The sequence below is a fragment of the Eumetopias jubatus genome, unplaced genomic scaffold (assembly GCF_037043125.1).
Source record: "Eumetopias jubatus isolate StellerSeaLion01/CBP00866 unplaced genomic scaffold, mEumJub1_p1.0 scaffold_6, whole genome shotgun sequence".
Lineage (NCBI taxonomy): Eukaryota > Metazoa > Chordata > Mammalia > Carnivora > Otariidae > Eumetopias > Eumetopias jubatus.
The window spans coordinates 95,429,088-95,442,595 of record NW_028274812.1 but is presented as its reverse complement, the minus strand read 5'-3'; the positions used below and the strand labels follow the sequence as shown (position 1 = coordinate 95,442,595).

General features: G+C 35.1%; 1 protein-coding gene across 2 annotated transcripts in view; it reads right to left on the bottom strand.

Moving 5' to 3' along the window:
• The window catches only part of COL21A1 (collagen type XXI alpha 1 chain), a 137,945-nt gene extending 126,068 nt beyond the window's left edge, over positions 1 to 11,877 (bottom strand). For both annotated transcript variants that reach the window (XM_028097801.2, XM_028097802.2), the window contains exons 1-2: positions 11,790 to 11,877; positions 7,754 to 8,305 (exon numbers count right to left, since the gene is read on the bottom strand). In XM_028097801.2, the coding sequence (XP_027953602.1) occupies positions 7,754 to 8,305; positions 11,790 to 11,877 (640 nt within the window). The remainder of the gene's footprint in view (positions 1 to 7,753; positions 8,306 to 11,789) is intronic.
• Between the last annotated feature and the right edge of the window lie 1,631 nt (positions 11,878 to 13,508).

The window sequence follows — 13,508 nt, the reverse complement described above, 5'->3', positions numbered from 1 at the left end:
AAAGTCAAGATGGTGGAAAATAAAACAGTAAGAATACACAGGCAGGGGGCACCTGGGTAGCTCAGTTGTTAAGCGTCTGCCTTCGGCTCAGGTCATGGTGCCAGGGTCCTGGGATCAAGCCCCACATTGGGCTCTCTACTCAATGGGAAGCCTGCTTCTCCCTCTCCCATTCCCCCTGCTTGTGTTCCTTCTCTGTGTCTCTCTCTGTCAAATAAATGAATAAAATCTTAAAAAAAAAAAAAAAAGAATACACAGGCAGTTTTCTAGAGCCTGCTCTTTACCCACACCTGTGCATAGGCAAGCTCAACATACCTGAATTAAAATATGGGTCCTAAAACCCAGTAATTCAAGCCATCAGCTGCTGGAAGCCCTTAAAGACACCTAAGGATGGTATCTTCCAGGGCACAAGGAGAAATTTCTTTCTCCCTCCTTTCTCTCCTCTTTTGGCGTCAAGCCCATTCTGATTTACTCAAAAAAGAAACAGAAGAATGATGTCAGCAAGACGGTGGAATAGAAAGTCACAGCCCACATTCTCCCACTAAACATTGATTTAACAATAATAAATGGACCAAAATACCTTTATGAAAATTCCAGATTTGGATTAGGAAGTTGAAGTACCCCAGGTGAGCACAAAGCCAAGAAGAGCCTCACTGAAACAAGTTATATGAGTAATTTCACTTTACCCAGATCATTCCCTCCCCCAAGCCTGTACAAGTGTGCCAGGAGAGAAACCCCTCGCTTGTGATACTGCCTGTGAGTGGAAAAAAGAAGAGTAGAGCATGTATCCACAGGGCTGCCCAAGAGACTGGTTTCTGGGGTGCCTGGGTGGCTCAGTCATTAAGCATCTGCCTTCGGCTCAGGTCATGATCCCAGGGTCCTGGGATCGAGTCCCGCATCAGGCTCCCTGCTCCTTAGGAGCCTACTTCTCCCTCTGCTTCTCTCTCTCTCTCTCCCCCTCTCTCTCCCTCTGTCTCTCATGAATAAATAAATAAATAAAATCTTTAAAAGAAAAAAAGAGAGAGTGGTTTCTGTCTAACCTCATTTGGAGCACTGAAGGAACTAGAATCATTTGGATTCCTGGGAAGTGCTGAGAACAAAGAGTCTTGGAGGTGGGGGGAGGGAGTTTGTTGCGGCTAGCATGGCTCAGCATGATCAAGAGAAGACACACACTTGAAACTTCTCCCTCTGGAGGAAGAGAAAAGAGTGGAGCATGTATCCAGCATTCTAGCTTTCCCAAGGGCTGCCTGAGGGAATAATATTTGTCCCACCTAAGGATGCTGACAGGGAACAAGAATACAGTGGATGCCTAATGCCCACTGAGAACACAGTGGGGAAGCTTACAGCTACAAAACTAGAACTTAAAGAGTTATTGATAGATACCAAAGGGAGTGAGATATTATGAGCTCCTAGGAAAAAAAATAGCAAACCTCTCTAATTAAGAAATTGCTCACTCAGGCCCAGAGAAATTGCATCCTTCCATAAAAAGGCTTCAAAGGCCCCCAGAATCGCTAGACAGACTAATGGGACTTCCCCTGTACAATGCCAGTTGGTAAAGACTGAGAGAAGTGACTGTTTTTTCAAATGTGTGGATCCCAAAACAAAGCTATAAGAAACACAGAGAAATAGGGAAACATGATCCAATCAAAGGACTAGAATAACTCTCCAGACACCAACCCTAAAGAAAGGTAGGTGTATTACCTGAAAAAGAATTCAAAACAACCCTAATAAAGATGCCCTATGAGCTTAAGAAAATGATGGTATAAACAAGATGAGAGTATCAATAGGGATATAAAATATAAAGGAGAACCAGAAAGAAATTTTGGAGCTAAAGAACACAATAACTAAACTGGAAAAACAAAGCAAAACAAAAGGACTGGAGGGGCTCCAAATCAGACTCGATCAATCAAAAGAAATAATCAACAAATTTAAAGAAGGTTATTTGAAAATATCTGGGCAGAAGAACAAAAATTTAAAAGAATGAGAAAGATTGAAGAAAGCCTAAATGACTTATGAGACACCATAAAGTACACCAATATACATATTATAAGCATTTCAGGAGAGAAAGAGACAGAGTTTAGTTAAAGAATAGCCAAAAACTTCTCAAATCTAGAAAAGGAAATGTACATCCAAATTAAAGAACTCAAAGAAAACCACATCAAGACATATTATAATCAAATTGTCAAAAAAAAAAAAAAAAAAGAGTTTTGAAAGCAAGCAAGAGAAAAGCCACTCATTATGTACAAGATTATCTGCCCCCCACCCCTTATGACTACTGGCAGATTTCTCAATAGAAACTTTGTAGGCCACAAGGTAATGGGATGATATACTCAAAGTGCTTGCTGAAAGAAAAAAATTGCCAACTAAAAAACTATAACTAGCAAAAATATTCTTCAAAAATGAAAGAGAAATAAGCACTTTCCCAGATTAAAAAAGGCTGAGGGAGTTCATCATCCTACCTTATAAGAAATACTAAGGAAGTCCTTTAGGTTGAAATTAAAGGACATTAAACAACAACACAAAAGCTGTGCAAAGTATAAAACTCTTTGGTTAGGGGCACCTGGGTGGTGCAGTCAGTTAGGCATCCAACTCCTGGTTTCAGCTGAGGTCATGATCTCAGGGTTGTGAAATCGAGCCCCATGCTGAGCATGGAGCCTGCTTAAGACTATCACCCCCCTCTCCTTCTGCCCCTCCCTGCCGTGTGTGCACACGTTCTCTCACAGTCTCACTCTAAAATGAAAATAAATAAATCTTTAAAGAAACTCACTAGTTAAATATATAGACAAGTTCAAAATACTATAATACTCTAACAGTGGTGTGTAAATCACTTTTAATTCTGACAGAGAAGTTAAAAGAAAAAATTATAAACAATAACTGTAAAAATATGCTAATGAATACACAATGTAAGACGATGTAATTTGTATCATTAATAATAAAGTGTGAGGGGGCAGGGAGAAGCAAAAATGTAGAGTATTTGTATGTGATTGAAATTAACTTATCAGTTTAAAATAAACTACTGTAACTATATGATGCTTTATGTAACCCCCATAGTAACCACAAAGGAAATACCCATAAAAGATACACAAAAGAAAATGAGAAAAAAATCAAAACATGTCACTGCAAAAAAAAAAGGTGAATGAAACACAAAGGAAAAAACACAAAGCAAGAGAGAAAAGAGGGACCAAAAAAGGTATAAGACATACTGAAAACAACAAAATGGTGGTATTAAATCCTTCCCTATTGCTATTTCAGATATAAATGGATTAAACTCCCAAATAAAAAGACACAGAGTGACTAAATGGACCAAGAAAAAAAAAAAAAAACAAGATCCAACTATATACTGTCTACAAGATATATACTTTAGGATTACAGACACACACAGGCTAAAAGTAAAGGGACGGAAAAAGACACTCCATTCATATGGTAACCAAAACAGAGCAAAGGTGGCAATACTTAGACAAAACAGACTAAGTCAAAAACTCAGATGAGACAAAGAAGGACATGATGTGATGATAAAAGGTCAATTCACGAGCAAGACATAACAATATAAAAATATATGCACCCAACATCATAGCACCCAATATATGAACCAAACACTGAAGGAACTGAAGGGAGAAACAGTAGACATAGAAACAGAATACACAATAATCGTAAGGGATTTCAATTTTCTACTTCCAGTAATAAATAGAACATCCAGACAAAAGACCAAAATGGGAACACAGAACTTGAACAACACTATAGACCAAATGGAGCTAACAGAGATACACAGAGAACATTCCACCACACAGTATCAGAATACACATTCTTCTTAAGTGCAAATGAAACATTCTCCAGGATAGATCACATGTTAGGTCAGAAAACAAGTCTTAACAAATTTAAGAAGACTGAAATCATACCAAATATATCTCCCAACCACAACATAATGAAACTAGAAATTAATGGTAAGAGGAAAAGTGGAAAATACACAAATATGTGGAAATTAAACATGATACATGTCTTTCTCTGATTATTTTGTTTAGTGTAATACCCTCTACTTCCGTCCATGTCGTTGCAAATGGCAAGATTTCGTTGTTGTTTTTTTTTTTTTTTTAATGGCTGCATAGAAACAAACTGAGGGTTCTAGAGGGGAGGGGATGGGGTGGATGGGTTAGTCTGGTGATGGGTATTAAAGAGGGCATGTATTGAATGGAGCACTGGGTGTTATACACAAACAATGAATCATGGAACACTACCTCAAAAACTAATGATGTAATGTATGGTGATTAACATAATAAAATAAAATTTAAAAAAAATCAAAACTGAAATAACTTTAGCTAGATTAAGAAAAAGAGAGAGAAGATTCAAATAAATAAAACTAGGAATGAAAGAGGAGACATTACAACTAATACCACAGAAATACAAATGATTTCATAAGAGACTGTAATAATTATACATCAACAATTTTGATAACCTAGAAGAAACGGATATATTTCTAAACCATACAACCTACAAAGATTGAGTCATGAAGAAATAGAAAACCTAAACAGACCTATAACTCATAAGGATATTGAATCAGTAATCAAAAACCTCCCAACAAAGAAAAGCCCAGGACCAGGTGTCTTCACTGGTGAATTGAATTAATGTCAGTCCTTCTCAAACTCTTACAAAAAACTGAAGAGGAGGGAGTACTTCCAAACTCTTTTTATAAGGCTAGCATTGCCCTGATAAAAAGGCCAGAAAATGACACTACAGGAAAAGAAAACTAAAGGTCCATATTCCTGATACTGCTGTTGAATTCATTTTGTTAGTAATTTGTGGAGGAGTTTTGCATCTATACTCATCAGGAATATGGACAGTTTCTGTCATGCAACATGAAGGAGTTCTAGATATCTACAGTGCAACACTGTGCTTGTAGTTAACTATACTGTACTATACACTTAAAATGTTTAAGAAGTTAGATCTCATGTGTCTTTTACAATAAAAAAAATAGGATGAAAAAGAAAAAAATCAAACTCTCAGACAGATAAAGAAAGAAATCACTGTCCATTACAAAAACATCTTCCCGAATTAAGAAACGTACTACAAAATACACCTTTAAGGAAGTGGTAGGTCTATGAAGTTGAAATAATCCATGTAGGACCAAAGAAGTAAATAATATTTTGTTCATTGTGGACCAATCACAACAAGAGTACAAAAGTTAACAATATTAGGAAACAGTAATCCTATATGATAAGCCCTTCAAGGTAGTATGTAACCATTTGTCAAAAAAAGAAAAAGATGAACTTTGTCCAACAATGCACAAATTGCAAGATTTGAGGCTTCTGCAATACAACAATGTATTAATCAAAATCTAAGAGTTATTAAAAAGTCAAGTGCAAAAAAGCCTTTATATTCCCCTAACTACAATTTCAAAAACTACATTTTAAAAGATGGCTATTGTACAGCATGTTTGTGAACTGAATAGACACAGGCATTACTTACATTCTTTCTTTGAGTGTGCATGAAGAAATATTTGGCAAGATTTCAAATTTAATTTTTTTTACAGACTGGACATTTTTGCTAAAAGAATTTTTTACCCCTTTTAAGCACAGCTACTCTTTCACGTGTAATTAGAATTTTTTAAATAGAATGCATTTACCAAAATACATATCTACAGAAAGTCTCTGAAGCAAGTACTGCCCAGACATACTTAATCAAATTTATATTTTAGGATATAAAAGAATGGTAAGTAAAATATCACCAGGAAAAGTGTTTTAATAATGAAATATATCTAGCTTCAAAACCAAACAATTATAATTCTAATCTTACAATGTATTTAAAAATCTATGTATGTCAATTATTTTTCAATAAAATTGGGAAACAAATATAAATTCTTCCGCTCAAGATGAGAAGAGTCAACACAAGTCTTACTGTTAGAAACATAGGAATAACTGTGATGATCATTTGTACTTGCTATATAGTACCTTTTTAAAAGTTTTGATTAAAGAAAATGCTTAACTTCTATCCCTTCTTAAATAATCTAAAAATAAATTTAAATGTTTCTCTGTACTATAGCCCCCCCAAAAATATGAAGAAAATAAAGAAATAAATTTGTTTCCTAGACCACAATCACTTAAAAATGTTTCTGTTTTTTAAGATTTTATTTATTTATTTGAGACAGAGAGAGAACACACACAGAAACAGAGTGAGAGAAAGAAGCAGACCCCACACTGAGCAGAAAGCCTGCGGGTCTGATCCCAGGACCCTGAGATCATGACCTCAGGCAAAGGTAGATGCTTAATCAACTGAGCCACCCAGGCACCGCAGAAATGTTTCTATCAAATGTGAACCAACCTGTTTTGGGAGCTTTTTTAAGTAAATTAGAAAAAAAAAGCCTTTCCATTTTACATGAATATTATTTTTTTATTTTTTTATTTTTTATCTTATTTTTTAAATGTTTGTAATACAACAAATTGATCTCCCCCAAAATAATATGAACATAAGCATGTCTATATCCTTATACAATTAATATTTGCCAAAAATTGGAGCTTTTCCATACCATGGACTTATCATAAACACAGTTAGATTTCATGGAATGATATAAAAATTGACTAATAAGTGCTATATTTTCGAATGTTCTCTCACTGATGGTAGAAATTTAAGTCTCTCTCAAGTGCAATTTTTAACATTTTTCCAGAGCTTTAACAATGATAGTAATTTGACCTTTGTGTTTGAAAAAACTGAGAGATTCCCATTCAGACTCTGTACAAGAATATTCATGGTTATTTATAGTAGAAAAACTTATAAATGAACTAAACACATCGACTGATAAATGGATAAAAAAGATGTGGTGTATATATACAATGGAATATTATTCAGTCATCAAAAAGAATGAACTCGCCATTTGCAATGACATGGATGGAGCTAGAGTGTATTATGCTAGGTGAAATAAGTCAGAAAAGAACAAATACTATATGATTTCACTCATACATGGAATTTAAAAAATAAAACAGATGAATATAGGGGGGAAAAGAGGCAAACCATAAAATAGACTCAACTATAGAGATCAAATTGAGGGTTGATGGAGGGAAGATGGGTGGGGGGTGGACTAAATGAGTGATGAATATTAAGGAAGGCACTTGTGATGAGCACTAGCTGTTAAGTGATGAATCACTAAATTCTACTCTATATGTTAACTAACTAGAATTTAGATTAAAATTTTTTCAAAAAGAAATGAACTAAACACACACAAAAAAGAAACTGTTAAATGAATTATCTTAAGATACTAGGATTGCTATCATGTTAACAGAGGATGAAAATTATACATAAAAATAATAGAATATACAACAGTATGAAAATAGAGTATGAAATTATATATACAATGTTATCCTTATTTAGGCACATGAATAAGCTCTCAGACACACTGAAATAAAAAAAAGACTGCAATGAAAAAGACAAAAAAACTCACTAACAAGAGTAATATTGATCATGTGTGGTTTATATATATTCTTATTTTTTATGTGTCTTTATTTTCTTCCATCTCCACAATAGACATGCTGTAATTGAAAAGAAAAAGCAACAAAAAAACAAAGTATGACATTTTCCAACTGTAGATTTTCTTAAGTAATTGTTTCTAAAAACAAAATTTATCCAGAATAAATGAAACACAAAAATACACATTCACCTCAATTCTAACATAATTTGACACTAAATATAACTACACTGGTATAAAAAGCAGGTTATACCAAAGTGTTAGAAAATGCAATTATTAATGGTTTCCAAATTCTATTAGGCTTACCTTCACAAAGTTTCTGCTTCATCACCTCCCTTATTTTGGATATTGCAATATAGTCTTCCACATAAAACACATAAGTAGATGAAGGCTTATTGGCAATTGCTCTAAGTTCTGCATCTTCTGTTTCTGAACCAACACCAATAGCAAATAATGTTATTTTACTGTCTCTTGCTGCTTCTGCTGCATCTTTAACTTCATCTTGGGATTTACCATCTGTAAGTACTACTGCTATCTTAGTCAGAAACCGTGAGGACTTGGCAAAAAGGTAATCAAGTGCAAACTGGATGGCCTTTCCAGTTCTTGTGTTTCCACCCAGGTAATGTATGGATTCCACTGCTGCCATCAAATTCTCTCCTGAATCATGACTTCCAAGAGGAATCTCCAATACAGGGTAGTCACTATACTGGACCACACCAACCTGAATAAACTTCGGTCCTATGTCAAAGTTTTTTGTGATATTGACAAGCCACTTTTTCACTATTTCGAAGTTTTCTGGGCCAACACTGTAAGAGCCATCTAAGATGAAAACTAAATCTGTCGGAGCAGTACGACAACCTAAGTGAAAAAGAAAACCATCAGAACACATTTGTTGTATAATATGCAAAACATGGGAGGTTTTTACTGTACAATCTTTAAGTAAGCAGATGTGGGGGCTCCTTTCACAACATACATGTGTATCATATCACCATGAGGCACACTTTAAATATAATACAATCTTACATGTCCATTATACCTCAATAAAGCTAAAACTTTAAAAAGAAAAAGTAATCAGTTCATAAGAGCTTTGTGAAGATTAAATAAGATATACTGCCTAACTCATGAAAATTCTTCCTAAATGAGAGCTATTATTTTTGTTGACATTTTAAAATTCCGTTGTCTTAATTTAAGGATTAATGATTCAGCTTTAAAAGTAGGGAATAAAAAATGCATGCTGTATTTGACATGATATCTAGATAGCTCTTTGTAGGGGCACGTACTATCATAAAGCAACAATTAATTCCTTTTCCCCACTGAATAAATGAAAATACAAAAATAAATAAATAAATGATTTTCAGCTATATGCTAATAGCATTAAGTTATCCATAAAATATGTTTAGTTTAATGCTAATCTGAAGTATTTACTAAAATATACATAAACCAATGAATGGGAGAGAGAAATTTAAAAACAAAAAATCTTTCTGCCAACTTCAGGATTCAACTAGCCAATAAAGACCCATATTCTTTGATGCAGTTGATAAAAGTTTAATGAACCAAGATCACCAACGTAGTCTACTCTTGCACTACATGCAAGATCAGTGTTTAAAGATCTGATCTCTCATCTTCAGCCAATTAGACACTCATGCTAAGTGAATCTGTGTTAATGGGTATAAGGCTATTTCTTTCTCCATAGAGATAAAGATTCTGGTTTCAAGATACCAGAAAACACATGGGATCAGCACACCTGAGAGTTCTACTGGAGAACAAAAAACTATCTTTGGTATAAGTTACACCTACACAAGTTCTAAGCACTTGTCAAAAGAAAAAAAATCTTAACTCTCTTTTCTGCAGTACACAGCACGCCTCCAACCCTGTTTTATTCTTTCCGTATATGTATATTGAATAGCTACTCTGTGCTTGATATCATGTTGGATATTGCAATATAGTCTTCCACATAAAACACGTAAGTAGATGAAGGCTTACTGGCAATTGCTCTAATGTATATTGTATACTGAATAGCTACTCTGTGCTTGATATCATGTTGGGTACCAGCTTCAAAGATGCTTAAGATATCTCAAACAGATACCACAGTTATTAAGACAGACAACTGGCTGGTTAGGGAAAGTACAAAATATTATGAGAACATTTAGGAAGGGTAGCAAACTAACTGTGCAAAGTCAGAGTAGATCCTGTGGGAAAGCTGAAAGGGAACCTGAGATCTAAAAGGAAAGCTTTAGCCAGGTGAAGAGGAGGACCTTTTAATCAGAGGGAATAGTAAGTACAAAGGTCCAGAGGTAAGAAGTGAACACAGCCCAACAAAGTGGTTTGTTTGAGTAATTCCAACAGTTTGAAATGGCCAACAGAGTACATTGAAAGGAATAGCTACACTTCCTTTCTCTTTCTCTCAATTCTGCACTTAAAGCAGCAAAAATACCATTTATGGCCTATCCGATAAAGATCACATGTCCCTCGAGAAGGTAAGTTGGAGGAGGGTGAGATGAGTCAAGGTAATATAACAAATTTTAAGTTTTGTGTTTCTACTCATATTAATGGTCTTAGTAGTGATCAGATGCCCAATATAATGATTTATTTTCTGCAGACATTACAAATAAGATATCATAATTGCAAAGAACAGTCCTGGAGAATAAAAAACGTTCAGTGACGATTAATACTTGTATTCCTGCATTTCCTTAGAAGTAAAATCAATCAATCAATCTTTCTCTTTCTCTCTCCTTTCCTGTCCATTCCTTTCCTAATATGTCTGTTTCCATACCTGGGATGATGACAAGGCTCACATGAAGATGCCTCAATTTTAAAGTTAACTCACCCATCACAGTAACCAACAAAATTAAACACTATTGTCAGGTGAACATATAATCCAGAAGTTACCAAAAATTTTAACTGCCAAAACATGGATTTATCTCAAAAATGTAACCATGATTATGATGTCACTCTTAAGGTGGCGGTGAAGTCCAAAAAAGCATGAGGAACACTATTCCAACCTCTTTTGGCATGGTGAACACTGCCAGAGTTCAGGCCAGGGACAGGAGAAATGGAATTCTTCCCCAAAGACAAATTTTCTAACCCTAGGGAATGCAGGTCTTCTGGTTTTATTGGAAGCTGGACTGGGATTAGAGACATATGCTTTTGTTGGGCTTTTGTGGGAGAGACAAAAGGACAGGCAAGTTATGTTTGCAGAGTTCTTCAGGGTTGTCCTTCCTCACTACTACGAGACTTATTGTCGAGACCTATTAGTGTTTGTGTGCCACTTGATTCAGTGTTTATAAACTTACAGGGTTATTCTTGGCCCTTCATATCCCTTTCTAGAGCCATGGACCATATATTTCATAACTGTAAGGTTAGCCAAGAGCATGGGTACAAAAGCAAGTACTGCCATTTATAAAAACTAGACAAAATACCACTCCAAAAGACCTCCTCTTAGAGAGATAAATCACCAATGTCATAGAAAAAAATGGACTGAAGATCAAAGGCATAGTTCAAATACTAGTTACAGCTTTAACCAGCTGTATGATATTAGGTAAGTCCCTTAAATTTTGTGAATCTCTTTCCCTACTCAAAAAACAAAGAATATCTACCTTGTATAGTACTTGAGTGGATTAAACTACAAAAGTGTTATACAAACATTAAATTTATTATTAATAAATTTTAAGCTAAATCAAGTTGTCAAACCATATGATTTAAGTGCTAGAGAAACCATAATTAATTTACAGTATGGTGTTTATGCATTTTAAAATATTATAAGCCAACTTTTTTAAAAGAAGCATGATATCTATAAATAATGGCCTGGGTAGCAGAAGTGCAATATAGCTCTCCTATAGCTCTCAAATCAAGCTCTCCTATATGCAATCAAAATAATAGTCACCATCTACTGAGATGTCATTGTGCTAAGCCATTAATATGTGTTATCCTGTTTATATGGATTATCTCATTATCTCTAAGCGATAACCTCATAGGATGGTCCTAACAACCCAATGAGGTAAGCACTTAATTTCCATAACACTAAATTCTAAATGGCTGAGCGTAAACTCAATAGCAGACCATTTATTCCAAAGCCTGGTGGTTAAAAGAGAATAAACAATTACCAGGGAATTTTCTCAATATTACCTCTGATAGAATATTACCTCAATATTACCTCAATATTACCTCTCAATATTACCTCAATATCCTCTCAGTTAATATGTAACATAGCAATTCATTTCATTTTAGGGAATTACAGCATCAAAGACAGAAAGAATAAGGTCCTTAAAAAGAATTGCTCGAGCTCCCCTAATTTGATTTCCACAATCAATTTGTTGGTAACAAAAACATTGATAGTTCTTACTTGATCTTATTTCCCCATCTTCAGCTAATACAGAATTCTGAAGAAACAGGACCAAAACTATCCAAAGAAATGAAATATGGTGAGCCATGCTTCTGTTTTCGTTCTAATATTTTGGTTTTAGGATTCCTAAAAAGAAAAAAGAGAAAAAAGGAAAGTTAAACACATTAGAAAAATAAAGACAAATGCCTAACCATTATAAGTTTAAATTTTTCATTGTAATACTCAGTTGGAGTTTTTACTAGCCTTAGAATAATTTATATGTCTAAAATAGCCATATTTTAATAAAATAAAGAACAAGAACCATATGACCCTCTCAACTGAAGCAGAAAAAGCATTTGACAAAATACAGCATCCTTTCTTGATTAAAACTCTTCACAGTGTAGGAATAGAGGGAACATACCACAATATCAAAAAAGCCATATACAAAAAGCCCACAGCAAATATAATTCTCAATGCGGAAACACTGAGAGCTTTTCCCCTAAGGTCAGGAACATGACAGGGATGTCCACTCTCACCACTGCTGTTCAGCATAGTACTAGAAGTCCTAGCCTCAGCAATCAGACAACAAAAATAAATAAAAGGCATCCAAACTGGCAAAGAGGAAGTTAAACTCTCACTCTTCACAGATGACATACTTCATGTAGAAAACCCAAAAGAGACTCTACCCAAAAATTGCTAGATCTCATAAGGAATTCAGTGATGTGGCAGGATATAAAATCAATGCACAGAAATCAGTGGCATTTCTATATATTAACAATGAGACAGAAGAAAGAGAAATTAAGGAATCAATCCCATTTTCAGTTGCACCAAAAACGATAAGATACCTAGGAATAAACCTAACCAAAGCGGTAAAGGATCTGTACTCTAGAATACTCATGAAAGAAATTGAGGAAGACACAAAGAAATAGAAAAACATTCCATGCCATGGATCAGAAGAATAAATATTACTAAAATGTCTATCCTACCCAGAGCAATCTACACATTCAATGCAATCCCTATCAAAATACAATCGATATTTTTCACAAAACCAGGACAAATAACCCTAAGATTTGTATGGAACCAGAAAAGACACCAAGAAGCCAAAGGAAAGTTGAAAAAGAAAAGCAAAGCTGGGGACATCACAATTCTGGACTTCACGCTGTATTACAAAGCTGTAATCATCAAGACAGTATGGTACTGGCACAAAAAGACACACAGATCAATGGAATATACAATGTATATATACAATGGAATATTATGCAGCCATCAAAAGGAATGAGATCTTGCCATTTGCAACGACGTGGATGGAACTGGAGGGTGTTATGCTGAGTGAAATAAGTCAATCAGAGAAAGACATGTATCATATGACCTCGCTGATATGAGGAATTCTTAATCTCAGGAAACAAACTGAGGGTTGCTGGAGTGCTGGGGGATGGGAGGGATGGGGTGGCTGGGTGATAGACATTGGGGAGGGTATGTGCTATGGTGAGTGCTGTGAATTGTGCAAGACTGTTGAATCACAGATCTGTACTTCTGAAACAAACAATGCAATATATGTTAAGAAAAAAGAAAAAGGAGAAGATAGCAGGAGGGGAAGAATGAAGGGGAGTAAGTCGGAGGGGGAGACGAACCATGAGAGACAATGGACTCTGAAAAACAACCTGAGGGTTCTAGAGGGGAGGGGGGTGAGGGGATGGGTTAGCCTGGTGATGGGTATTAAGAAGGGCACATTCTGCGTGG